This window comes from Prosopis cineraria, unplaced genomic scaffold (genome assembly GCF_029017545.1).
Source record: "Prosopis cineraria cultivar Desert tree isolate PC_DT_omini unplaced genomic scaffold, ASM2901754v1 PC8, whole genome shotgun sequence".
In the NCBI taxonomy this organism is placed as follows: Eukaryota; Viridiplantae; Streptophyta; class Magnoliopsida; order Fabales; family Fabaceae; genus Prosopis; species Prosopis cineraria.
In genome coordinates this window covers 1,863,212-1,890,569 of record NW_026555339.1, presented here as the reverse complement: position 1 = coordinate 1,890,569, position 27,358 = coordinate 1,863,212, and the positions used below count along the sequence as shown (strand labels likewise).

General features: G+C 34.1%; 3 protein-coding genes across 5 annotated transcripts; 2 read left to right on the top strand and 1 right to left on the bottom strand.

Moving 5' to 3' along the window:
- Window positions 1-6,449: 6,449 nt before the first annotated feature.
- Window positions 6,450-13,443, top strand: LOC129318056 (uncharacterized). The gene is made up of 19 exons (XM_054962567.1): window positions 6,450-6,899; window positions 7,024-7,211; window positions 7,607-7,711; window positions 7,835-7,906; window positions 8,021-8,168; window positions 8,619-8,701; window positions 8,948-9,003; window positions 9,594-9,730; window positions 9,843-9,936; window positions 10,043-10,120; window positions 10,178-10,400; window positions 11,147-11,248; window positions 11,401-11,486; window positions 11,575-11,697; window positions 12,412-12,481; window positions 12,565-12,656; window positions 12,776-12,880; window positions 12,956-13,086; window positions 13,173-13,443. The coding sequence occupies exons 1-18, from the start codon at window positions 6,559-6,561 to the stop codon at window positions 13,067-13,069; spliced, it is 2,217 nt and encodes a 738-aa protein (XP_054818542.1). The 5' UTR covers window positions 6,450-6,558; the 3' UTR covers window positions 13,070-13,086; window positions 13,173-13,443.
- A 3,153-nt stretch (window positions 13,444-16,596) lies between these two features.
- Window positions 16,597-24,857, top strand: LOC129317017 (probable dipeptidyl-peptidase 5). 3 transcript variants are annotated; one of them, XR_008594899.1, is made up of 19 exons: window positions 16,605-17,012; window positions 17,122-17,309; window positions 17,900-18,004; window positions 18,131-18,202; window positions 18,379-18,526; window positions 19,459-19,541; window positions 19,779-19,834; window positions 20,279-20,415; window positions 20,565-20,658; window positions 20,768-20,833; window positions 20,909-21,131; window positions 21,893-21,994; window positions 22,198-22,283; window positions 22,371-22,493; window positions 22,947-23,016; window positions 23,103-23,194; window positions 23,430-23,534; window positions 23,610-23,826; window positions 24,624-24,857. XR_008594899.1 is itself a non-coding variant. In XM_054961320.1 (18 exons), the coding sequence occupies exons 1-18, from the start codon at window positions 16,810-16,812 to the stop codon at window positions 23,721-23,723; spliced, it is 2,067 nt and encodes a 688-aa protein (XP_054817295.1). In that variant the 5' UTR covers window positions 16,606-16,809; the 3' UTR covers window positions 23,724-24,086. The 3 variants fall into 3 exon arrangements, 1 of the variants encoding a protein (XP_054817295.1); XR_008594900.1 differs by lacking the exon at window positions 24,624-24,857 and having other exon boundaries at window positions 16,597-17,012; window positions 23,103-23,235; window positions 23,610-24,086; XM_054961320.1 differs by lacking the exon at window positions 24,624-24,857 and having other exon boundaries at window positions 16,606-17,012; window positions 23,610-24,086.
- Window positions 24,858-25,926: 1,069 nt separating this feature from the next.
- On the bottom strand, window positions 25,927-27,138 carry LOC129318648 (uncharacterized protein At1g10890). The gene has a single exon (XM_054963533.1). The coding sequence runs from the start codon at window positions 27,085-27,087 to the stop codon at window positions 26,134-26,136; it is 954 nt and encodes a 317-aa protein (XP_054819508.1). The 5' UTR covers window positions 27,088-27,138; the 3' UTR covers window positions 25,927-26,133.
- Window positions 27,139-27,358: the final 220 nt, after the last annotated feature.

Genomic DNA, 27,358 nt, shown 5'->3' with positions numbered 1-27,358 from the left:
TGAAACAAAAGACATTATAATTATGCCATGTCATATATATTAAGGTTTTAGTCCTCGGGGAAAAAACAGACCTGGTTGACGCCTCACGGCTCAGAATCAAAAGAGGGGGTACGGAATTGACTTGGGTGCTCATCCCCTAATCAACAATCTAAATTTAATCTGATGGTCCAGATTCACAAGTTTTTATTTTGTTTTTATTTAATATTTATTAAAACAAAAAATATAAAAATTTTAATGAATCTACCAGTCATATGAACAATACAGATTTAGGGCTCGTTCATTTAAAATTAAAAATAAATAATTTTTAAATAATTTATTAAATAGTTTAGAGATTTTATAAAAAGAGATTTATTTTGTAGATATTTTATAAAAAAATATTATTTTACATTTGATTACAATAATAAAAAGTGACTATTAGTTAGTTATTTCTAAATTTTATGATATCTTCTTTGATTTTTTATAAAAATAATTTATTATTATATTATTTTAAAATTTTATAATATTTTTATGCATCTCATCTACCACATTAAATTATTTTAAAAAATTATCTTGAGTAGCTTTTTAAAATGAAAAAAATATGCTTTTTCTCATATTTTGATTATTTTTAAAAGTTTAGACAAACATAGTAAAAATTTATAAAATATATTTTTTCAAATTTTTTATAAAATAAGCTAAAATAAAAGGGCACTTCATTTGAAAAAATTATTTTTTATTTTTTAATATAAAAAAATAATGACTATTCAATTTAATAATATTTTTTATAATTTTTACAAATTTACATGTGAAATGGTTTAAATTAAACATTAATTTTTTTATATTTTTTTATTTTAGTAATAATAATATTAAAAATAAATATAACATCTAAACTGACATTTTTTAAAAAAACTTAAAAAAGTTGAGAGTTAAAAATTTTAAAACAAAACTGTCCAGAGTAGTTTTGGACGGCTAATTTATAAAAATTTCAAAAGATTTTAATATTGATTTAAACTATAAAATTAAATCTATTTTATTTAAATTGATAAAAGGTTAAATTTGTTATTTTTATAATTCTTATTCTAATAATTATAAAATAAAAAATAAAGTAAAATTTATTAATTTGAATCATGGCAGGGATGCATGGAAGCTTATAGAGATTGGTCTTGCCAGTGCTGGTGAGTAGGTCTGGCCAGTTACGAAGTTAGTTGACGATCCTTAATGGGGCTTTGTCTTGGAATCCATCCAAGTGGGGTAGTGGAAGAGGGCCTTTCAAATTACTTTGAGCAAAGATTAATGGTTGACGTGACCTAGTTTCTAGAAATAGAGAGGGGAGTAGAATGTGATAAGGTAAGGAGAGTCTGGACCGCAGGGTGTGATTGTGGGGACGTTGAAGAAGAAAAAATGAAAAATTTCTGGGAAATGGTAAGAGAGAGAAGGAAGAAGAGGATTATTGTTTTTTGAGTACGTAGGCGCGTGGCTTAACATCACTTGCTTTATGCTTTTGGAAACCCATCACAAACCATCGCTGATTATTAAGATGCAGCCCATCCTTCCCCTAACATTTCTGTGCCGGGAACATTATTATGGAGTCATTTTTTCTTCTTAAGTGACTCTCCCTTTCCCTTGCCCACTTTAGTTGCTCCTTGTTAATGCGTCAGGCGATATGTCATTCTCATTTCTCAATGAAGGTTTGTTAGGCAGTAGAAATTGTCAAGTTTAAGAGTCTCTAATTTGTCATTTTTTAATATTTATTATAATATTTCAAGTCTTTAATTTTGTTTTTTTAGATTATTGATTTTTATATAAAATAAAAAATATTTTGATATTTTAAAATCTCAAAACAGTAAAGATTTATATTTTTTATTTTTTTAAAAAATAAAAGGTTATAATTCTAATATCTTTTTTAAAAAAATTATAAAAAATATAAATCTTTACTGCTTAGAGTTTTCAAAATATTAAAATATTTTTTATTTTATGTAGAAATAAATGATATAAAAAAACAAAATTAATAAGTTAAGGCATTACAATAAATATTAAAGAATGATACATTAAAAGTCTCGAGCTTAAAAATACATCAAGCAGCACTATTTTCTCCCTTTTATTTAGTTACTCTTTGTTGGGGTAAAGGTACGTTTTTATTTTTAAAATATTTTTTAAAGAATGCTCGGCATTTTAACGTTTTTGTTAAAATAATTTTATTTTTAATGTTATCAAAAAAAATTTGTCTTTTTTATCAAATTTTTTAACAATTAATTTTAAAGATTAATGTTAAAAATTTAATAAAAAGGAAAAAATATTTTTTTTAATAATATTAAGATAAAATTATTTCAATAAAAATATTAAAATATTGAATGTTTTTTAAAAAATATTTTTAAGATAAAAATACATCTCTACCCTTATACTCATGATAAAGTTGCAGAGTTAAAGCTTCGTCCTATAATATAACTTCTTCAGCTTCAGATATAGGTATTAGTAGTCTTTCAGGCTGTTAATTGGGCTAGGAAACAGCACCGCTTTGGAAGACGCGCAGGCTATCCATTAATCTCCAAACCAAATCTGATTAATTAGTGTCCTCCAGTGGGGACCTTTCATGCGACTCGTGAAAAAGAAAGGACCAGTGTCGGCATTCCTACGGTACCGTGTTAGGGACATAAAGCTGCCAACCTATGCTACATGGCAATCTGATTCGAACACCTCTATCTTTCGTGCCACTCGTGTTCTTCTATTCAAAAAATTTCTAATTGCATCATGCGTGAGCTAGCAAGCATTTTTATTCATCACACTTTTTTGGTGCCAGTTATGAGCATGATGAAAAAGAAAAGAAACACTGTGCTTGATTGGAGCTGCAATCAGGATCAGGATCAAATTAAAACGCTGAGGTGTGTGGTTAAATCGTGTGGTAGGGACGGGAGGCCTTCAATAGTGGCTTTTATAGTTTTTTTTTTTAATGTAGAATCAAGTTAGGCTGAAGTTTGACTGCATGTAAGATTGGGGAGTTTCAAATCAATGAATGGTCCTCGGCTCAATTACTATCGAATCCTTAAGTCCTTTTGTCTTTGCCTATCAATTGTTGGTGTGGTGATGGGATCACTGATGTTACCCCGCCTTTACTAGCTGTTTAATGTGACGGATTCAATTGCCTGGGGGCTTATTTGGAAATATATGCATTTGATCAAAACCTCTTTCCGGAAAAGCAAGAAAATCTTAGCTGATTAAGAGGTGACATGCTTTGATTGATACGCAATCAAAATTTGAAACTCCGTGATAGTAGAAAGCACTAATACTCTATAAAAAGCTTGATGTGTCGTACTTGCCAAATTAGCTGGGTGGTTACATCAGAAACTCTTGAGAGAGAGAGAGAGGGAGAGGGAGAGCTAAAATCACGGTGAACTTTCTGTTTGATTTCCGAGTTAAACAGTGAGAATAACATATTATGAAAATGATGGTACCGCCTCAAAATTGGATGGAGATCAATAAAAGAAGCCGTCCTTTTCTTCGGGGGTGAGGCAATCAAGCTTAACATGTTGGGATAATCTCACAAGTTTCCTTATTGATTTTGTTTATGCTTTATATAGCGTGTCTCTACTTTTTTATTATGCATCCGGTTAACGCTTGGTCTCGTCATCTTTGCAGTGAATATGTTTAAGTTTAAAAGCAGACATGTATCATGGATAGAACAACTGGTGATTTAATTAGGGCAGGTTTATTTGAATTGGCTTATCATATAAAAAGTCTGTATGGACAAATCTAACCCTAACATTTCAAGTTTAAATTATTAAATATTATTTTATTTTACTTTTTCTTTTTTTTGAAACAGTTTCAATTTTTAACTTAAAAATTTAAGAGTTTTCAAGCAACATACTAGTGCAATGTGCTTTTTTTTTTTTTATCCTTATGAAGGTGAGACCAATTATTGAAAGAGTATAAATAAAAGCATATAAAGTAACTTCTTGAATTTATTTTTCCTTAACATTCTTTAAGAAAATCAAAACAAATAGTTATTAAAACTTTATTTAGAAACGTGAAATGTGAGAATTGATAGTCTGAGATATGGTTTGTGAATACTACTAAGTGCAAGCTGGGGTGAAGTTTAATTTAATTCTATTAATCATAAAACATAATTTGGTTATTCGAGATTATTTGGGTGACCGAATAAATATATTCTAAACTTTCAAATCCAACCTAAAAATGTGTGGAATTTATTCAAGTTGGCCAGATTACACATATAATAATTAAAAAAAAAAAAGCCATGGTTGAATGTTTATAGTCAGTGACTTACATGGTGCTAAGCCAACTTTGGTGTGAACAGATATCGAGTCCTTCCGGAAGTTCTCAATTTTCAGCATTGATCCCACTTAAAACATGCCACGCGCCCAGCTTGTCTAGATCACCCTCTTCCTGTTTTCCCCCCCTTTCCCTGGCAATGGTTATCAGAGTTCAGAGATCATTCTAATTATGAGGATAGAAATGTGAACCGGCTGCACAATGATATAGCTCTTCTCATAATATCTGATCATCCCCACCGTGTCGAATTTAGATGGTGAACAATGACAACAGATCTAGGAGATAATGTACTTCCTTTTTGTAAGTACATGTTTCTTAATCATTAGTATGTGTCTTACTCTAGCTCATGAAAAGTCAAAGGTCAAGGTCTTATAAGTTACGGTCAACGTAAAATGTGTCATTATTTGAATTTATCAATTATTTTTCCAATAAAACCTAAAGGTCTCTTTATCTGTTTTTTTTAACCTTTTTTTTAATTCACATAAGCAAGTCAAAAGAAAGAGCTATGGGATTTTTTAATGGTAAGAAACGTCATATCGATGCATGAACTTTGTTTGGGCATTTATCTTGCAGTTTCAAGAACCTTTTTTTTTTCTCAATGAGTTAATTTGGTTTTTTTTTTGTACTCACATGTTTTTTTTTTATTGGAGTCCTGTTCAAGACACTGTAGAGTATTACATGTGAATAGCTTCTAGCAAAAATTTGAACCCTCTTCTATTAAATTGTGAGAAATTAGCTCATTTCACTATACTTAACTTTCATTGATTAATTTGTTAATTAAATAAGGAATTGGTTTTCCCGCCCATCACAGGTGCTCATTCTTGTGATGAGATTTGAACTATCTAGATCTTGGATGGTTCAAATTAAAGTATTATTATATATTATATTTATTATAATAAAAATTTATACAAATCATAAAATAATCATGTTAACTTTGTTTAATTTTTAATTTGATCTAGATTTAATTTAAAATGTCTAATTTAATATTAAATTTTTTATGGTTGATGTACAATGATTATCTATATGTACTCTGCACAATCCAAATTTAATATGCTCATCCATGTAATGAATATGGACTATCCAGAATTTGATATGGACTATTACATATTATATTTATTAAAATAAAAATTATAAAATAATTTTAATAAAAGTTTTATTTTTAATATGGTTTAGATTTAAGTTAGAGGGTCTAATTTAACATTCAAATTTTTATGGTTGATGTATATTAATCATCTAAATGTACTTTGCATGGTTCAACTTAATACCAAATTAAATTTAGACTGTGTAAAATACATTTGGATAATTAATATATAATAATTATAAAAATTTTTATATTAAATTGAGCCCTTCAAATTAAATTTAGATCAGATTAAAAATAAAAAAATTTATTAAAATTATTTTTATAATTTTTAATTTTAATAAATATAAAATAAAAAATATATAATAATACTTTAAATCTAGACTATCCAAATTAAATATCTAAATGGTCCATATCTCATTACTGGATGAGCATCCCTCTGATGAGTAGGGAAATTGGACCAATTTTTTCTTTTTATTATAAGGCCACGGTATAACCTTACAAAAGTGACAAAAATCAGATGGGGGATTGTCAATAATTTTAATGTCTAAATTGTCTTAAGAATGCTATCATGTGAGTAAGTTGGCATATTTGTTGGCTTCTCCACAAACATGGTGGAAGGTAATCATCTAATTCTTCATAGTGAGATATCTAATATTTTTGATGATATCAAAACTGGGTGTCTTTTATGAAAGTTGTGCTCAATGAGTGATAAAACTTACATTGAATCAAAATAAATACTGACTTTGTGAAGATTAGCATTTTAATAAAAATTGAGACCTTTGAGAATTTTCCGGAGCTCACCTTTGAGAAACCAGCCCATTAAATACACATGCATACGTGTCTCATGCGGTCTTTCTCAACAGTTGGAATGCGAAGCAACTTGGATTATCCCGGTTGATGTATAAAATTAGATTGGGTTGGCCCAATTCATTTACATTGCCTGAGTTGATGAACTACATATGCCAGCCCATCAAGACATGCTGTGGCCAGTGGGGACCTCGTTCCCCTGTTTCGTTTCAACCTAAATTACCCTGAGCCTGAGGCCCCTGCTGCATTGTTTCAACTTCGAACCTAGCTTATTTTCTGCTGGACCTTAAGGCATTCAGCCTCCCTCCCTTTTTGTAATTTGCTTTTTTGTATTGCTTGCCCCCTTCCTTCCAGAAAAATATTTTGTATAAACTTACGCTTGGTTCAACTGCATTCTTTTATTCCAGTGGATGATTCCGTTAGCCGCAGGCAGTATCCTCCTTTGGTATGCTCCTGCCGGTTCTGGATGCCTTAATCGCTACAAGTTCCACCATTTCAACGCGAGACTTGTCGCCTTTCTTGGCACCGTAACTCAGTCGCAGCGTCAAAGCTGCAAGGCAATGACTACCCTACCGACATCTGCACACAACAAGGATGCAGCTCAGAAAGAACTAATCTCTGCTCCCTATGGCTCCTGGAAGTCTCCTCTCACCGCTGATGTTGTCTCCGGTGCCTCCAAGAGACTCGGTGGCACTGCCGTTGATGGTCATGGTCGCCTCATCTGGTTGGAATCCCGCCCCACCGAGTCTGGGTATGAGCGTTGTATGTTGTTCTGTTTCTTTATCACTTGCTCAAGTAAACCTCGCCGATCCAACTTCGCTATCTTTTGCAATTTAGAGTTATCGAAATAAATCCATTTGGTGATTGTGTTTCAGGAGGACGGTCCTTGTTAGAGAGCCGGAAAAACCAGGAGATGAGCCCATCGATATCACGCCGAAAGAGTTCGGAGTGCGAACAGTCGCTCAAGAGTATGGAGGTGGTGCCTTCAGTGTTTCGGGAGACGTTGTTATCTTCGCAAATTACAAGGATCAGAGACTGTACAAGCAATCTATAAGTTCTCCAGGTTAGCATCACCATTCTCCATTCTTCAAAGGTGAAGTTAAACCTTTTTTTTAATTTTTTTCCGAAACAGATTTTATTGGCAGGGCACTTGTGTGGCTTGCATTTTTGACTTTTTGAGTGGTTTTCACCTCTCGTGCTGTCTTTTGTTTGTTTCAATCACGCATTCCGTTTTCTTTCTAATATACTGTATCAACCTTTTCCCCCGGCTTATAAGCAATAAGTAAGTTTGGCGTCTGCACCACCTTGTTTCGATGTTCTCGCAAGTGTATGTGAAGCGGTGATCTAGGAGAAAATCTTTGGTAGAGAATAGAGTCAGCACTTCTAAAATGGGCTTGGCCTACTAAGAATTCATTGGAATGTAATTAATACTGAAATTATGTGGCTCGTCCCTTGCAGATGTTACTCCCGTCCCTCTCACTCCCGATTACGGGGGACCAGTAGTTAGCTATGCTGATGGATTATTGGATGCACGCTTTAACCGTTATGTCTGTGTACAGGAAGGTACGCTCATAATAACTTTTAATGGAAAGAAAAAACCTGTCTCTACTACTTATTTTAGAATGTTCCCACAACATCTACACCTATTAAATCACTCATTTATTCAGTGATACATCTTTTTGGTAGATCGTCGGGTTAGCAATATAAATTCAACCACAACAATTGTATCAATAGCTCTTGGCAATAAGGATGTTCAAGGTAGGGTTGATTGAATACTGTGAATACGTATTCCATCATGATGTCCGTAGGTTTTCCCGTTGCTTTTTGATGATTCCATGCGTTATCTAATCAAAATTTTGTTGTGACATTCAGAACCTGAAGTATTAGTTAGCGGAAGTGACTTCTATGCTTTCCCACGCTTTGATCCAAAAAATGAACGGATAGCATGGATTCAGTGGAATCACCCTAACATGCCCTGGGATAAATCAGAACTTTGGGTCGGTTATATTTCTGAAAATGGGTGAGCAAGCATTTATGCGTCAGTTGGAAGAATTCAGTTTGTTTACCGAGTTGGTTCTCTTATTGAACTGATGATGAAACATACTTTCATTACATACTTCCATTTCGTGATGTGCTTTGGTTATTATATTCCATGTTTGGATAGGAATAGCTGACATTTTTACAGGCATTCAACTGTTTTGTGAACCCTACAACAAAACACATAAACCCTACAACTCATGTAATCCTGCCTCTTTCGGTAATCTTGGGAAAGACAAAAGCGATTATTTAATTTGTGTCTACACATAGGTTTATTATCCCATTCCTTTCCCTTCTTTTTTAGCGGGTTTATTTTTCAAATTCTTTGTGACAGCTTTTTCAAATTCTGCATCTTAGTTGGTGACAGTTTTCTATTCTATGCGTGCCATGTTTCAGTTAGAAGCTTAATTAATCATCTTGAGATTACATGCAGAGAGATCTCTAAGCGCAGCTGCATTGCCGGCATTGATCCTTCGCTTGTGGAGTCTGTAACTGAACCCAAGTGGTCCCCTAATGGTATAGAAATGCCCCATTAACATTAATAATTAAGTGTTTAATTATGTCGGCTATCCACACTCTTGGTGCATAACTGCATGTCATTGTTTTTAGAGATGTGTGTTGCCGTCAGTGAATGTTATGAATTTATGTATAATGTTACTGTGTTCTTAAGATTGTGTTGAATCCAACTAGAAAATTAGTAATGATCTTAGCCTTCTGATTTTTATGTCAAAACAATTTTTTTGAATAATTTTCATTATGCAGGGGAACTATTTTTCATTACTGATAGGGGAAATGGCTTTTGGAATCTCCATAAATGGGTAAATTTCTTTATCTTATTATTTTTACAACATTAATATTGGCTTCCATTACGTTTTTCTTTTCAACATGGATAAATTCTCATTATTACTTTGAGATTAATTTTATTCATTAAAATTGTGATTTTAGTACTTATACAGAAATAGAACATTACACTGAAAAGTATTATAATTTTAGCGTAAATTTTTTAAAGCCAACCTTGTGTGCTTCCACTTGCCAGCTATATTTATTTGTTTTGACCAAGTAGAGTTTCTTATTGGTTTGTTTTCTTCCTTTTAACAATTTTAGTCAATTTAGAATCTGCCAAATTAACATGTTATACAGTATGTCGTTAATTGTTTACATGATATGTGGTTCCTGCTATCGGGTTTGAGTATCCAATTGTTAAATAATACAGCTACAAATGCTCCTTCTTGTTATTTTGCTTTTCCAAGTATGATCATCTGTTTCTTTTCTGCTTATCTTAAATTCCACAGTGACCAGATAATAGCGGCAAAAATTGGTCTGCCTCATCATATTTTCTAGTTGGACATACAATAATCATTAATGAATTTACTGTTTTTTTTTTTGGTTTTCTTTTAATTGGCCACAGATTGAGTCTGAGAATAAGGTGGTGCCTGTTTGTTCTTTGGATGCTGAGTTTTCAAGGCCATTGTGGGTTTTTGGTATAAATTCTTATGAATTTATTCAAAGTGGTAGACAGAGAAATTTAATTGCTTGCAGTTACAGGTGATTTATAGATTGCTATTTTCTTGCATTTTATTTTCATCTTTTCTTTTATATAGTTGGTTTGCAAATGTCATCAATTATAGCTCATTTAAGGTTTTGGTTGTATATGTAGGCAACTGGGGAGGTCGTATATCGGAATTATTGATGATGTGGAAAGCTCAAATATTATCGTGCTTGATATCCCTTTTACAGATATTGATAACATTGTAATTTTTAAATTTGTTTCTTTGTTTTTCTGCTTCTTTGGGTTTGTCTAAGTTTTAAAGGTGGTAACCCAACAATAATTTGACACATGCAATCATGTCAACACAGACTTCTGGAAAAGATGGCCTATATGTAGAGGGAGCATCTGCTGTTCAGCCGTCATCAGGGCCAAGGTGCTGCCCCCTTGTCCTCCTTTTCAATGTTTGAGTTATTTCAATGCCCCTAATACCTCTTGCTTTTCAGGTGGCTTTAGATGACCAGAAAGTAAAAGCTGTTGACTTCAGTATTGTTTGGTCCTCCTCGCCAGATAGTTTAAATTATTGTTCATACTTTAGTAAGCCAGAGTTGATTGAATTCCCCACTGAAGTTCCTGGTCAAAATGCTTATGCTTACTTTTATCCACCATGTAATCCTACTTATCAAGCCAGTCAAGAGGAAAAACCTCCTTTGTTGTTGAAGAGCCATGGTATTTTCTCTTCGTTTTGCACCTGGATTAATCTTCAATTTCATATTTGCATTTATCACTAATATGTTTTATACATGCTAGAAGAGGGTGTTTCTTCAGGAACCAGAGGTCTTTTGTAGTCTTGAGTCGCGTGATTACTTAGAAAGGATATAATATGCTCACTGATTTAGTAGTAAAACTAAAAATTATGTGTATTATGAGGTTAATGAGTGTATTATAAAGGGGAGTAGGAGTAGTTATACATCACTATTTTTTTTTAATTGACATTGTTAAATACATGGTAGCTTTGGTTTATTGCCCATGCTCTTTTTTTTTCCCCTCTAGTCAGTACCAACAGTTTTTCAGGCTTTGGGTGTGTTTTTTGTTTCTCTCAATTAAACCATAAATCTTCTCAGTGGATGATGTACTAATATTAGAGCCACTATTGATGCCATTTCATGATTATTATATTGCCAAGTTTTATTTGAATTTAAGGAACAAAATTAATATGAACTTTCTGATCAATTAATGGACTGAATGCATATCATATATGTCTATAAACTTGATTAGAATTTGAATGTGATATGTATAAAGCTGGTGAAGTTTTTTAAGTGACTCAAATTCGAGTGAAAAATATTAGACTACCTGATTATCATTGTTTTTGTACTTTTCCACTGTTAGAGAACCTGCCAGGTGAGGTTCATATGGTATTCTGACTGAGTACATCAGTTGTATTTATATGCGTGATTTTGTATTAAATATTTTAGGAGGACCAACAGCTGAAACGCGTGGTGTTTTAAATCTTAACATTCAGTACTGGACCAGTCGAGGTTGGGCATTTGCAGATGTTAATTATGGTGGAAGCACTGGTTTGTTTCTCTCCTTGGCTACAAAATTATATTCTTAAAATGTTTGAGGCAGATAGTTTTTACAAGCCTTTTTGCTTGAGTTCATGTAAGATATGACCTGTTGAATGTCTTGTGGAATATTTGTTTGGCCTGATAAGAACATTATTTGGAAGGTTATGGCAGAGAGTATCGAGAAAGACTTTTGGGTCGCTGGGGAATAGTTGATGTTGATGACTGTTGCAGCTGTGCTAAGTATTTGGTAAACATGTCGTGAATTTAGTTCTTGTCTAGGTTCTGGTGGATGGATTTGCTGGAAGAGTGGCCTTATCAATGATTTCTTTATCCAGGTGGACAGTGGAAAAGTAGATGGGGAACGGCTGTGTATTACTGGGGGCTCTGCTGGTGGGTATACCACCTTAGCTGCTCTTGCTTTTAAGGAAACATTTAAAGCTGGGGCTTCTTTGTATGGTGTAAGTTCTGTAAATAATCTTGTTTGTTTTAGCTAATGATTTCAGTCTTCTAATTTATTTCTATCATGGAAAAATAGAACATGTTGAAGGTTTTTGACACGCCAGCGATTAGCATTATGTAGATGTTCAACAAGGTGTTATTTTCCTTCATTAGTTAAGAAGGAATTTAACAAAATCGGGAAATAATGATAAAAGAAGTTCTTCATATTCTTAATCTTATATGTTGGGCAGGCCTGTTTCTCTAATTGAGAGTAAGCTCTCGGAGGAATGGTTTTTGCTACAATGAGCAGCCAACTCATGATTGAGAATGCCAAAATAGCATTAGTTAGTTTGCAAATTAGCTATATTATGTCTATTTTATCAATTTCCTGTACTGTTAAGTGAATGTTTTTGTTTCCCTTCTCCATGATCGTCTAGATGTATAATAAAGAAAATAAAGCCTTACTCTTGAAAACAAAATTAGGAAGGGAAAATTTACAATGAATGCACGTGTTGACGCATTAATAAATTTCATTTCTATCATTCTGTTCTCCTGACAAGACGTTTGAGTTCAGATAGACAGATATATCTGCATGTTTGCTTACATGGTACGAGTAGACTTCATTGGAACTTTGGAATTTTTGCTGCTTTTTGTGTGCATGGGTGTGGTTATAATTTTTCAAACTATCGGTCTTCTTGTACTATGGTATTAATGCCAATTGATCTCTGAAACAGGTGGCCGATCTGAAAATGTTGAGTGCAGAGACTCATAAATTTGAATCCCATTACATCGATAATCTTGTTGGTAAATTAACAGTATCATCTCAAGATAACAGTTTATGTTTCTTCTAATATTTATCGTTCAGGTAATCACTTAGCTGATTGCAGGAGGTGAGAAGCAATTCTTTGAGAGATCCCCAATCAACCATGTGGAAAAATTTTCTTGTCCCATAATTTTATTTCAAGGATTGGAGGACAAGGTTAGCAACAATGCAGTTATTATTTCCTCCCGCCCAATGTCCAAAGATTATGGTTGACATGTTCATAAGTTTACCTTAAATATCCAGTGACATTGAAAAATATGTTATGCTTGTCGCAGGTTGTGCCCCCAGAGCAAGCTCGGAAAATATACCAGGCCTTGAAGGAAAAGGGTGTCCCAGTGGCCCTTGTTGAGTATGAAGGAGAACAGCATGGTTTCCGAAAGGTTAGTGCTGATCTCTTTAATTGTCTATTTATGTTGGAAACAATAGCTATATATATAACAATGGGACGAATGCAGGCTGAAAATATAAAGTTTACGCTTGAACAACAAATGGTGTTCTTCGCACGATTGATCGGGCACTTCAACGTTGCCGATGATATCACACCCATTAAAATTGATAACGTTGACTGAAAATGGGTCCTCAAAAGGTGATGGTACATGCTGGCTTTCCTGATTAGTCTTTTACATAAGTAAGTCATGGATTGGATTTTATTGATTGCTTGATGAATTTTAGGTATCTGATTGACTGGGAGGTATCATGCTTTGCTGAAGGTAGCATCCACCAGTGTTCGTTGCTATGAGGATGAACGAATGTTTTTTTCCCGTAATGGTTGGAGTAAAAATTGTCAATCATAGATGGAATTAGTGTAACACTTATGATATACCGTATTCTTCTAAAGCTTTGACGTGGACAACGCCTACAGATGAATCAATTTTGTATTTACGAAGTTTATGTCAAGAAAGAACTCGTATTTACAAAATTACAAAAAGTAAAGTTGCATTTACTGTGTGTATATGGTGAATAGAAAGCGGCTTATGGACATGGCACGTTGAAAATGGCATGTAGCAGAAAGGCTGACTGAGTCCTCCCTGAGTTTTCTCTCGAAAAAAATTTATATCAGCTAAAGGGTTAATTGTTTTTAAAATCTGAAGAAAAAAAATTTGAATGGATTATTGTTAATTTATATAAAATTATTGTTCAAATTTAAATGATATTTGTTAATAAAAGATTAATTTGAGTCAACAAATATTTATTTAAATTTTTATAGTAAGTAATTTTTAAGTGATGTAATTTTTTGAAAATAGTTTTTGCTTGGTATTTTTTCTGTTGTATTTTTCACCTTTAGCTTCAGCTGCAAGATAATGCACGGCTTTTGTCTGGCATCAGTGAGCAAGTGGGCTTTCTAGAGCATTAGGCATTTGTTTAGCATGAAATGGAAATGAGAATAGGATTAAAAATGAGTGTGTTTCACCACAAGTGTTGTCAGATGAGGAGGTGAGCATGCACTGAATGGGTTGGGATCTGTGTGGGAGATGAGGGGGTGAGAATTTGTGTTAGGGGTGTTGTCATTCCGAAGTTTGAAGATGAAAGAAGAAAATAAATAGGTGAATGCAGTGAAGGTTTTTAAGAAAATGCGGCAATACAACTAGTACTAATTTGAAATGACTCGAGTTTGAAATAAATAATTTTTTCATAATTTGCGGTGGAAAATGTCAATGTTGAATTTTTGTTATTTCTTAATAATTTCATAACTCTTTTCTTACTGAATGTGCAACTTCAATTTATTTACATTTCTTTCTTGTTGCTCTTTTTTTTATTTTTATACAATGTATATATGATATATTATAAAAAAATATGATCTTGGTCCTGAAATTTGAAGAGAAACATGAAAGTCAAGAAATCAATTCAATTTAAATAAGGTGGTCTTGATAAATTCATTACTATCACTATTCATAAAAAGGGATGTAATGAGTTTAATTGATGGGAAATGATAGATTAATTACATACAGATGATGTTAAACAAAAATGATAAAATTTTAAATGAAAATAATTCATTAGAACCAGGCTGTTGATAGTTTTGGTTGAACCACTTGTTTTACCAGCAGGCTTTTGATGGAAATGATGGCCAAAATTGAGGTTTGAGATTTCCTACAAGGGTCATCTAAGGGGATGAGGATGCTATGTTGTTCGAGCGCATGTCTGGCTCTTGGCTCATCTTTGTTTAAGCCCAAGGTAACTTACATCATTATATACTTGGCTTCTTTTCGTTTACTTTCTCCTTATTTATTTTCATTCATCAAAGCATGAAGCATCTTATAATGTGTTAAAAATTAATTGTTTTGTTTTTTCAATTACAATCCTAAATATTGAATAGTAATTTTGATTAAATTTATTTTTCCCATCTACTTTAAAAGGGATCAATAGAGAAGAAATTTTTTTGTTTTTTAAGGGAGGATGGAAAGTAAGTGCATCAATAGACTTCTATGATAATGAGGATGGTGAGAGTAACTCTTGTAGCAAGAACAGAGTGCCACCCTTTTAGTCAGGGGCAACATGTTAGGTCTTCCATCGAAAGGACTTGAGAAAGGTCTTAGCTATATAAATAAATGCGTTGCACACTCTAATGGGTTAATCTTTTAGGGAGAGAGTAATGATCTCGTAATAAAGTGATATCAGAGTCAGACCCGAGTTTGCCCCATAGTGAGTCCCTCTAATCGGCCACCCATAACGGATGCGTCACGGATTGGCTCAAGGAGCTATTAGGTCTCATATCAAAGAGACTTAGGAAGGGCCCTAGCTATATAAGTTAGTGCGCTATACACCCCAATGAGCTAACTTTTTGAGAAAAGAGTAATAACCTAATGACAAAGTGATATCAGAGTTAAACCCAAGTTTGCTTAATCGATAGGCCCTCTGATGGGTCACCCCTGAGGGAGAGACACGGATTGGCCGGGGAGCTGTCACATCCCATATTGAAAGGACTTGGGAAGGGTCCTGGCTCTTTGATCTCTTGTGAGTTTCGAATCTTCTCTCATCTCTTTGTTGTTCTCTAACCTACCTCTCTATTGTCCTCTTGTTTTTATCGCCCCACAATCTACTTTGATCTGCTCGTATGAGTGAGCCTATCATCTGTCGACTCTAATTTTTTTGTATAACGAATTTTGTCATTATCGTTAGCCGTGCTTTTTGTCCGATGAAGAGAAAAACTCGAGACCAAGAGAGTGCCTTCACAATTCCTTCGATTCCGTTTTAGCTACCTTTTGGAAATCTCAATATTGACTACTTTTTATTTTCACATTATTATTATTATTATTATTATTATTATTATGTATTCTTTTATTAAAAATGTAAGGCATTTTTAATTGAATCTCATCCCCCAATAAAATAGTTATCTACTTTTCAGCTAATTCTATCTTTTTATATTTATCCCTATTAAACACCTTATAATAAATACAAAGTCATTATCAATAGGTGTGCTTTTGAAAAAAAGACAATGATTACACCTCAAAAGATTAAAAATACCTTACATTTTTAAACATCGAACTCTTTAAAAAATACATTACATTTTTGAACGGAGGGAGTATGATATACTAAAACTTATTTTATTTATTGAATAGAGTTTAAAAATATTTAATATTTAATAATGTTATATAAAACTTCATCAATATTTAAATTTTTAAAAAATAATATTTAATTTGAATATTTAAAATTAATTTTAATTATATTATTTAAATATTTTTAATTTTATTAAAATTAATTTTTTTAAAAATAATATTTAAATATGATGATGTTATAACATAATTAATTATTTTTTTTATAATCAATTTCATCAAGTTAAATCCAAGCACACCTCCCCTTTGTCACAGGGCATTACTCTCTCCTCAAAAAGCTAGCTCATTAGGGTGTATAACGTACTCATTATATAGTTAGGACCTTTCTTAAGTTTTTTCGATACGAGACTTGACAACTCTTTCAGTCAATCAGTGATGCTCCCGTCACAAATGGCTTACAGATTGAGCAAACTCGAATCTCCTCAAAAAACTAGTTCATTAAAGTGTGTAGCATATTCGACACTCTCCAAATCCCTTCGATATAACACCTGACACTTTGCTGTTAATAAAAATAAAAAGACAAAAAAAAAACAAAGAAAAAAAGAAAGAGGGAACGGATCAGGACGATTTCCTACTGCTACTGGGCCTCAAATCAAGTCATTTTGCATCCCTGAATTTTCTTTTTCTTTTTCTTCTTCAGCAAGGTCAACGGATCGTCTGTCCATATCCGGGTCGATAACTGCATTCCTTAATCGCCACAAATTGATGCCACTATTTTAGGACAAAGCTTGCCGCCTTAGCATCAAAGCTGCAAGGCAATGGCTACCATACCAACGTCCCCACACAAGAAGAAAGCTTCTGCACTAGCAGCTCAACAAGAACCAATCACTGCTCCCTATGGTTCTTGGAAGTCTCCTCTCACAGCCGATGTTGTCTCCGGTGCCTCCAAGGAGCTCGGCGGCATCGCCATCGACGGTCACGGCAGCCTCATTTGGCTGGAGTCGCGCCCCACTGAGTCCGGGTATGATTGCCATTTGTTGTTCTGTTTCTGTATCATTTGTTCATGTAAGTTCACCATCTTTTGCAATGTGGAATTATCAAAATAAATGGATTCGATGATTGTGTTTCAGAAGGGGAGTGCTTGTGCGAGAGCCAGAAAAGCCAGGAGATGAGCCCTTGGATATCACGCCTCAAGAGTTCGGAGTACGAACAGTGGCTCAGGAGTATGGTGGTGGGGACTTCACCGTTTCGGGTGATATTGTTATTTTCGCAAATTACACGAATCAGAGGCTGTACAGGCAATCCATAACTTCTCTAGGTCAGTATCATCATTCCCCATTCTCATGTCAAGTTGCTTCGTTTCTTTTTCTTTTGACAACACAGATTTTATTAGGATGGCACGTGCCTCTGCTTTTGACTTTTTGAGTAGTTTTGACCCGTCGGGCAGTCTTATCAGTATCATGTGACTCCTAAGTCCTATGTTTGTTTCAATCACGCATTCCGCTTTCTATCTAATCTACTCTATCAACTTTTTTGTTGTGTTTTTTATAAGAGCATACTAACCATTTTTATGTAAATTAAAAAATTAGTTAAAATTAATTGTTTTTAGTAAAATGTTAAAATGAGCTTCAAAAAGTTATTAATTAGAGAGATTTTTTAAATTGGTTAAAAAGTTTCATACTGAATGGTTTACGGAAAACATAATATACTAGCATGCACGGGTTCCTCATGGTGTCTGCACCATCATGCCATCGGTGATTTGATGTTCTGACAAGAGTATGCGAACCGGTAATTTGGGAGAACATCTTAGGGAGAGAATAGAGTTGGCATTTTTTTTTTACTGGACTTGATCTCCTAAAATTCCCTGGAATCTAAATTAACTAAAGTCATGCGGTTCGTCTCTGGCAGATGTCCCTCCCATCCCTCTCACTCCTGATTATGGGGGACCTGTAGTCAGCTATGCCGATGGAGTATTGGATGCACGCTTTAACCGTTTTGTCTGTGTACGAGAAGGTAAGCTGAGAATACATTTAAATGAAAAGAAAAAAAAAACTTCGTCTCTACTGCTTATTTTAGAGTGTTCCCACAGCATGTACCGCGCCTACTAAATCACTTATTGGTGATAAATATTCTGGGTAGATCGTCGGGACAGCAGCATAAATGCAACCACAACAATTGTATCAATAGCTCTCAGCAGCAAGGATGTTCAAGGTAGTAAATTCCATCTTCATTATGAGTCTGAACTACAAACTGTGTAGGGTTGATTGAATACTGCAAATAAGTACTCCATTATGATGTCCATAGGTTTTCCAATTGCTTTTTGATGTTTCCATTCATTATCTGATCATGTTTTTGTTGCTTGTGCCTGACTTTGTTGTGACATTCAGAACCAGAAGTATTAGTTAGCGGAAGTGACTTCTATGCTTTCCCACGTCTTGATCCAAAAACAAATCGAATGGCATGGATTCAGTGGAATCACCCTAGCATGCCATGGGATAGATCAGAACTCTGGGTTGGTTATGCATCTGAAAATGGGTGGGCATGAATCTATATATCAGTTGGAAGAATTCAGTTTGTTTACCAAGTTGGTTCTCTTATTGAACTGACGATGAAACATACCTTCACTGTGTACTTCCATTTCATAATGTGCTTGGTTATGATATGGCATGTCTTAATAGGAATTGCTGACATTTTTACCGGTATTTGATTGTTTTGTGATCCCGATGACAAAACACATAAGCCTGAAATTTTGTTGATTAATTTACATCATTCAGTGCTACCTTCTTGCTCTTGGATAATCTTGGGAAAGAGAAAAGTGATTACTTGATTTATTTCCACTCTTCATACCTCAACAACCATGCTGTCTTAAGGGAGATTTATGTAAAAATGGTTTGGAACTGTTAAGTTAAAGTTTTGCAAATCTATTTATGTTCAAAGTGTCTTGTTTAAGGTTTAATTTAAAAACTGATTACGTTAAAATCAATCTGTGTAGTGTTGTCATGTTGTGTCTTTTCTTATGCAAGTGCTCCTAGTTTATAGGTTGTCATATATTGGTAAATCGTTTATGAAGTTTCAAAATGCAGCAGAAACTAGAAAGATTGAAGGGAGAGAAATAAGGAAACTTCTAAATGAAACCAAAACTGATTACATTAAAACCAATCTTGTGTAGGATATGATCTCTTCCAGTTGACTTAAAATCTTACCACATAAGAACTAGCATGTTGAAACTTGAGGAAGCAAAAAGATTCCAAAACTGACTCCACTTCACCTAGTTATGTGTTTAGCAGGCTCTGGAATCAAATGAGGTTTCTCTGAAAGATTCTTATTTTCTCATTGTCCAATTCTTTTTGTCTTCTTTTGTTTTAGGATTAAAGTTTTCAAATTCCGTATCTTGGTTGGAGACAGTTTCCTATTCTATGTGAGTCGTGCTTTGATAAGATGCTTAATCATCTTAAAATTCCATGCAGAGAGATCCACAAGAGCACCTGCATTGCTGGTGGTGATCCTTCATTAGTGGAGTCTATAACTGAACCCAAGTGGTCCCCTGATGGTATGAAAACTTGCCTTATTAATATAAGTAATTAAGCATGTAATTATTTTGGTCACTCACACTTTCGGTGCACAACTGCATATCATTGTTTTTAGAGATATGAGTTGCCTTTAATGAATGGTGTGAATTTATGTATGCTATGTTAGTAACATTTTGTTGACCCAACTAGAAAATTTGCTTTGACCTTAGCCTTCTATTTTTTAAGTCGGATAATTTTTTAAAATTTTAATTGTGCAGGGGAGCTCTTTTTTATTACTGATAGGGAAAATGGCTTTTGGAATCTTCATAAATGGGTAAGTTACTAAATTTCTTTTTCCTTCTACTACTACAAGTCATTAAATATTGGCTTCCATTACCTTTTTCTTTTCAGCATTGATAAATACCCATTGATTACTTCAAGATTAATTTTATTTCATTAAGAAGGTCATGGTTGTACTATTTTTCTTTTCTTTTTGTTTTTTTAGATTAACAATGGTAGATTAAAATTGTGACCTTACTACTTACAAGAAATAGAACAGAACATCAAAAAGTATCATGTTTTTAGTCTAAAATTTTGAAAGCCAATCTCATGTGCTTCCTGACGTTTTGACCAAGAATAGTTTCTAATTAGTATGTTTTCTACCTTTTAACAATCGTAGCTGGTTTGTGAATGAACTTATTCTTTGGCTGGACATACAACAAGCGTTAATGAATTTACTGATTCTTTCTGATTTTGGTTTTTTTTTTATTGGCCACAGATTGAGTCTGAGAATAAGGTCATGCCTGTTTATTCTTTGGATGCTGAGTTTACAAGGCCATTATGGGTTTTTGGTATGAATTCTTATGAATTTATTCAGAGTGATAAAAAGAAAAGCTTGATTGCTTGCAGTTACAGGTGATTTCTAGATTGTCACTTGCTTGCTATTGTCTTTTCATCTTTTCTTTTATGTAGTTGGTTTTTAAATGTCATCAATTGTAGTTCATTTGTTCACCAAAAATATATATATATATATATTCATTTGACGTTTTTGGTTGTGTATATAGGCAAAAAGGGAGGTCATATCTTGGAATTATTGATTATGTGGGAAGCTCAACAATCACTGTGCTTGATATCCCTTTCACAGATCTAGATGACATTGTAAGTTTTAAAATTGTTTCTTTTCTTTTTTGTTTTTTTGTTTTTTGCTTCTTTTTGGTCTAGGTGGTAACCAAATAATAATATGAAACATGTAATCATGCCAGTGCAGACTTCTGGGAAAAATAGCCTATATGTAGAAGGAGCTTCTGCGATTCATCCATTAGCAGTGGCCAAGGTACTGGCGTGCTGCCCTGATGCCCTCTTTAATGTCTCTGTTATTTCATTACCCCTTATACCTCTTGCTTTTTAGGTGACTTTGGATGATCAGAAGTCAAAAGTTGTTGAGTTTGATATTATTTGGTCCTCCTCATCGGATATTTTGAAGTACAGTCCATACTTCAGTGAGCCAGAGCTAATTGAATTCCCCACTGAAGTTCCTGGCGAAAATGCCTATGCTTACTTTTATCCGCCATCTAATCCTACTTATCAAGCCAGTCAAGAGGAAAAGCCTCCTTTGTTGTTGAATAGCCATGGTATTTTTTCTTAGTCCCATATCAAGATTAATCTCATTCGGTTCATTCTCTAATTTATCGTTGTCATACAGGCTAGAAGGGGATGTTTCCTCAAGAGCCAGACATCATTTGTAGTTTCACATCACGTGATCACTAAGAATAGATATAATGTCCTCACTGATTTTGTCATAAAACTATCACAAATTATGTGTATTATGAAGTTCACGAGTGTATTATAAAGGGAAGTAGTAATATGTCTTTATTTTATTTTATTTTATTTTTGTTGATATTGTTAATCACATGATAACTTTGGTTTATTGGGCATGCTCTTTTATTTTTACCCTTAGTCAGTGCAATAATTTTGCAGCCCTTATGCAGATAATGTGTTTTTAGCTTGTCTTTACAGTTGCACCATAAATCTTCTCAGTGCGATGTACCAATATTGAAGCTAGTGCCAATGCCAATTTATGATTATTATATTGCCAAGTTTTATTTTAATTTTAGGCGTTCAATCAATATGAACTCTGTAATAAATTAGTAGACAGAAGGTATCCCCCGCAAGCGCGCGCGTGAATATAGAAACATGATTAGAATTTGACCATGATCTTTAAAGCTAGTGAAGCTTTTTAAGTGAATCAAATTCAAGTGAAAGATATTAGGGTACCTGATTATCATGCTTATTGCACTTCACTACTGTTAGAGAACCTGCCGAGTAATGTTTTATATAATAATTTGACTGAGCACGTCAGCCGTAATTCACAATGTTTTATCAAATATTTCAGGAGGACCAACATCTGAAACACGTGGAGTTTTAAATCTTAGCATTCAGTACTTGACCAGTCGAGGTTGGGCATATGCAGATGTTAATTATGGTGGAAGCACTGGTTTGATTCCGTCCTTGGCTATAAAATTATATTCTTAATTCTTAAATGCATTATCTTTTGGATTTTCTCCATGTTCAAAGCCGGATGTGTTTTATAAGCCTTTTTTATTTTTGGCTTTTTTCTTGGTTGAGTTTGTATTACACGTGACTGGTTGAATGTTTTATGGAATTTGAGTTTTCTGTGATAAAAACATCATTCGGAAGGTTATGGGAGAGAGTATCGAGAAAGACTTTTAGGACAATGGGGCATCGTGGATGTTGATGACTGTTGTAGCTGCGCCAAGTATTTGGTAATCATTTTGTGCATTTAGCTCTTGCCTAGGTTCTGGTTGATGAATTTTCCAGAAGAGTTCTCACATCTATGATTTGTTGTCTAGGTGGACAGTGGAAAGGTTGATGGAGAACGACTGTGTATTACTGGGGGCTCTGCTGGTGGGTATACCACCTTAGCTACTCTTGCTTTTAAAGAAACATTTAAGGCTGGGTCTTCTTTGTATGGTGTAAGTTCTGTAAATAAGCTTATTTATTTTAGTTAATGATTTCATAGTAAGCTCTCTGACGAATGATTTTGATGTAATGGGTAGCCAACTCATGATTGAGAATGCAAAAATAGCATAGTTAGCTTGTAAATTAGCAGTAGTATATTTATCATGTAAATCTCGTGTACTATTAACTGAATGTATTTATTTATTTCCCTTTTCCATGATTCTTTACATGTTTAAGAAAGCGAAGCTTGCTCAGTGATAAATTTCATTTCTCTCATTTTGTTCTTCTAACAAGACATTTGAGTTCAGACAGATATATTTGTATGTTTGCTTTTATGGTAAGAGTAGACTTCATTGAAACTGGGGAAACGCTGTTGCTGTATATTTATGTATATAAATTGGTTATAATTTAACGAAGTATTAGTCTTATTGTGATATGGGATTAATGCCAACTGGTCTCTGAAACAGATAGCTGATCTGAACTTGTTGAGAGCAGAGACTCATAAATTTGAATCCCATTACATTGATAATCTTGTTGGTAAGTTAACAATATCATCTTAAGGTAACGGTCAACTTTTTTCTGGGGCATATTTTGTGTTGAGGCAATCCCTTGACTGGTTGCAGGAGGTGATAAGGAATGCTTTGAAAGATCCCCAATCAACCATGTCGATAAATTTTCTTGTCCCATAATTTTGTTTCAAGGTTTGGAGGATAAGGTGAGCAAGGATGCAATAATTATCAATGTCCAAAGATTAAGGTTGGCATATTCATAAATTTGCTATAAAGATTCAATGACATTGAAAAAAATATATTCTATCTCCATCCATGTTTCATAGTTGGTCCCAATTTCAAATAAAAGAGGAAGGTTTTGTTAGCTCCTCGACAGCTAATGTGAAACTATGCCGAATCCCCTATAAACATGTATTGAAAAATATGTTCTGCTTGTTGCAGGTTGTGCCTCCTGATCAAGCTCGAAAAATTTACCAGGCAGTGAAGGAAAAGGGTGTGCCTGTAGCCATTGTTGAGTATGAAGGAGAGCAACATGGTTTCCGAAAGGTAAATGCTGATTTACTTGATTGTCTATTTATGTTGGAAACAATAGCTATATATATGACAATGGGATGAATGCAGGCTGAAAACATTGAGTTTACGCTTGAACAACAAATGGTGTTCTTTGCACGATTGATTGGACATTTCAAAGTCGCCGATGATATTACACCCATTAAAATTGATAACTTCGACTGAGAATAGGTTTTGGAAAGGTGATGATGCATGCTGGCTTTCGTGATGACATGTTCGCAGAAACAAGTCATGTAGTGGAATTTATTGAGTACTTGATGAATTTCAGGTCAGAAAATTGAATAAGAGACATCATAATACTCTGCAGAACGTCTACTGTATACATCATTGTTTGTTGCTATGAGGATGAGAATATTCTGTTGCATTGTCTCAAATCTTGCATGGTATTTTATATAATGTTGTAATCGCTTTCACTTGATCCTTGTTCCTACAATTACATATACTTTTTTCTTAACCCATATATTGATTGGAAATATGGCATTTGTAATCAGTATTTCATTATATCTGCATGGTAAATGGTTGAAGAAATTGGTGTACAATTATACAAATTATACAAATCATGCAATTGGCGAATGAGTAACAAGCATGAAATATATTTTCCCCTTTCTACAATTTTTTTAATGCTTTGGTGTCCAATTTTTGTCAATCATAAAGATGAAATTAATCTAATGCACGAGATATGCCGTAAGCTTCAAAGACGTCTGCGGGGATAACCCCTGTAGATGAATTAATTCGCATTTATGATATTCGTGGCCAAATATTTAGAAGAGAAAAAAATTGTTGAGAGTGTCATCATGGATGAGGGACCTGTTGAGACTTGAGATCGTATATATCCTTGCAGGCTGCAGCCCTCTGCTTCTAGATGTTGACTTTGTCAGCCATTTTCTTCTAGCATCCACCACCTTTTACTTGCAATGCCAATAATGCCCCTGTAGTGCGATAATCTATCTTATTATTAGTTTGTCTTTTCTTATCCAAGTAGCAGTACTTCGCTGTTTTTTTTTTTTGGAAAAAACATGTTCTAATTTTTTAATAACAAAAATCATGTTCTATTTTAATTTTTAGGCATGAAGAAAACTCTGATTCTGGTTTTCAACGGTTTGCAAACAAAGGCGCGTCTGTCATGTGGCGTGGCAGACCTTCCTACTTCCTAGCTATACCTTCTGTTAATGTATCCAGCTGGCTTCTATTTTTTACCTTAAGCATATGGTATTGACCTGTCTCATTGAGAAGAGAGGACTTAATAAAATTTTTGATTAATTTGAATCAAGTAGGGACATGATTTTTTTTTATAGAGAAACTCTACCATCATTGTAACTATATTTTTTAAATTCAAACTTGAAATTTCTAATTAAATTGATATAACATTCTTGCCAATTAAATTAAACATTGATAGTTCTTAGCTAGCTTCTGTTTATTGTGGTGGAGGGATATTGCATATTTGAAGTGTGAAAGTTAAGTTTGAATTATTCAACCTTAATATTTATAAAGGTATTTTTAGAACAAAAATAAATTAATTTAGATTTTTAAATTTTGATCGGAGTAATTTAGAACTACGGTTGAGAGAGTAATTGGGAGAAAAAAAAAGGTACAATGAAATGAAACTATCTTTAATCTTGCTGGACACCGACAAGGTTGAAGTAGCGAAAAATAATCAACCCGTTTTAAATTAATATTTTAATTTCTTTCCCGAAATTAAAAAGAACATCACTGCACAAATCTAAACAAGTATTCACTTTTTTAAGATATCACATATCAGAGTTCTGATGTTGACTAAATTTAAGGCCCATTCTTTTGGTATATTCAATGGGAATTTAAAAAAATTGTTAGTTTTAATTTTTTTTAAAAAATAAACACAGTGTGGTACAATGGGTTTAGTATAAATATAACGTATTCAACATTATCTATCAAATTTAATTTGAGTTAGATAAGATTGGCACTTGAAAAAAAAAATATATAAATTGCACCTGTCCTAACACTTTCTTCTTAATAAACAAAAGAGGTATTTAGTATTTACACATAGCTAGTTAACAATATTCTTATATCATTTGAACCTATAATTTTATGAGTTAAAATGCAACTAAATCAACATTTATTTTAATATATCGATCTTCAACCACTTATGCAATTAATTGAATGGATTAATCTTTTTTAGTGAATTGTCTTCTTGACAATGTCCACCTTGATAAGTGGGGAAAATTACTCAAAGCGGGCCGCTATGAACTCCCAAAAGAATGTGCAATGTGAGGCTCGAAGTCTAACATTAAGGATAATTTAACTTAATTTCAAAAAAAAAAAAAGCATTTTTTTTGCGTAAAAGTAAAAGTTTAGGATTCTGAAAGCAAACTCAACTTATTAAACACAAAGGTAAGCAAGAGTCTATATTTGGATAATTTCACCATTAGGGTATAATTACACTTGAAATGACAAAAGATGATCGAACAATGCTAAGAAATCTAGCGCGAAACATTGAAGGAGAACACATCGCTTCTTTCAAATAAAAGAATACAACTTGTTTCGTTGACCCAAAAAGAAAGAAAGAAATTGGAGAAAACTGTCGTGGAGGTCGTCATCATTATCTCGTCAAAGATCCAAATCCAGCGAGGGCGCCCAAAATCCCGTGTTTGTAAGGCAAGAAAGTTTTCTTCTTCAAATCCTGCGTCTCAGCCTTCTTCATAGCATAGTGCAATTCATGCGCCGATTTCGCTCCCCCTCTTTTCGACCCATGTGCTGCCGTGGGGCTGTCTACAGATCTAAAGCTAGAAATCTTAACTTCTTCAGGTCTTCTGTACGCAACAGAGTATTTCCGTAATGAATCCTTGTTCGACCCTCGCCCTTCCGATGCGCTACGGAACAACAACAAGTCCCTCAATCTCCATTTTCTCGAGCTCTTGGAATTGCCAGATGCGGATGTGAGTAAAGCTCTGGAATTCGACGACGACTCCTCTTTTGAGATTCGTTGTTGTTGTGGCACGTATCGTTCTTCTTCCCATGCATAGTCAGAATTTCTGTAAGGAGATAGAGATCGCGAGGCTCTGCGACCCGAATTCGAAGAAGACATCGATGCCGGAGTTCTGTCTCTTCCTCTTCTCTCCTGCATTTCCTTCTTTTTAGGTGAGAAAGCGTCGTTAATCACCTCCATCGGCGATCTTGATTTCCTCGGAGATACAAGCGGGCTTCTAATGGATGCGAATTCGTTGGCCACCAGTCGGGATGGAGACTTTAGAGCCTTGATTTTGCCGCCATCAAACAGATCTTCAGCGGCGACCGACGATTTCTCCGATTCCCGGCTAACATCAAACGCGAAACTATAATCGCCATGATCGTCGTCGTCGTGTTTGGCTGTGGTGGGAAAATACTCAAATTCAGAAACAAGCTCGGAGAGTCTAGATGGACTGGCGGGAGCACTTAGATAGCATTCGCCAAAACGCTTGGGTGAAGAAGGGAGGCTCAAGTAAGGCGAAGTAGTTCTGCCTCCATTGAAATCGAAATCGAAATCCCTAGCAGGACTGGACACTAACACCTCCATAACTTTGCAATTGAATCTCTTGTTAGTTTAATTTGGTCGAAGATGTTTGGCGTGGTAGTTGCGAGTATTTATAGGCAAACGGGGGGAGAGAGAAATAAGGACAAGTGTGGGAAAGAAGCAAGAAAGAACTAACAGTTTGTTTTGTTGACCATTCAATTGATTTGGGAAATAGGAAGCCGCCTTTTCATACCCTCGTTTTGCTGTATTTCCCTTTCTGGCTTCACTGTCTCTCACTCGTGCGTGCATTGATAATTCTCCGTTTAGCAAACTA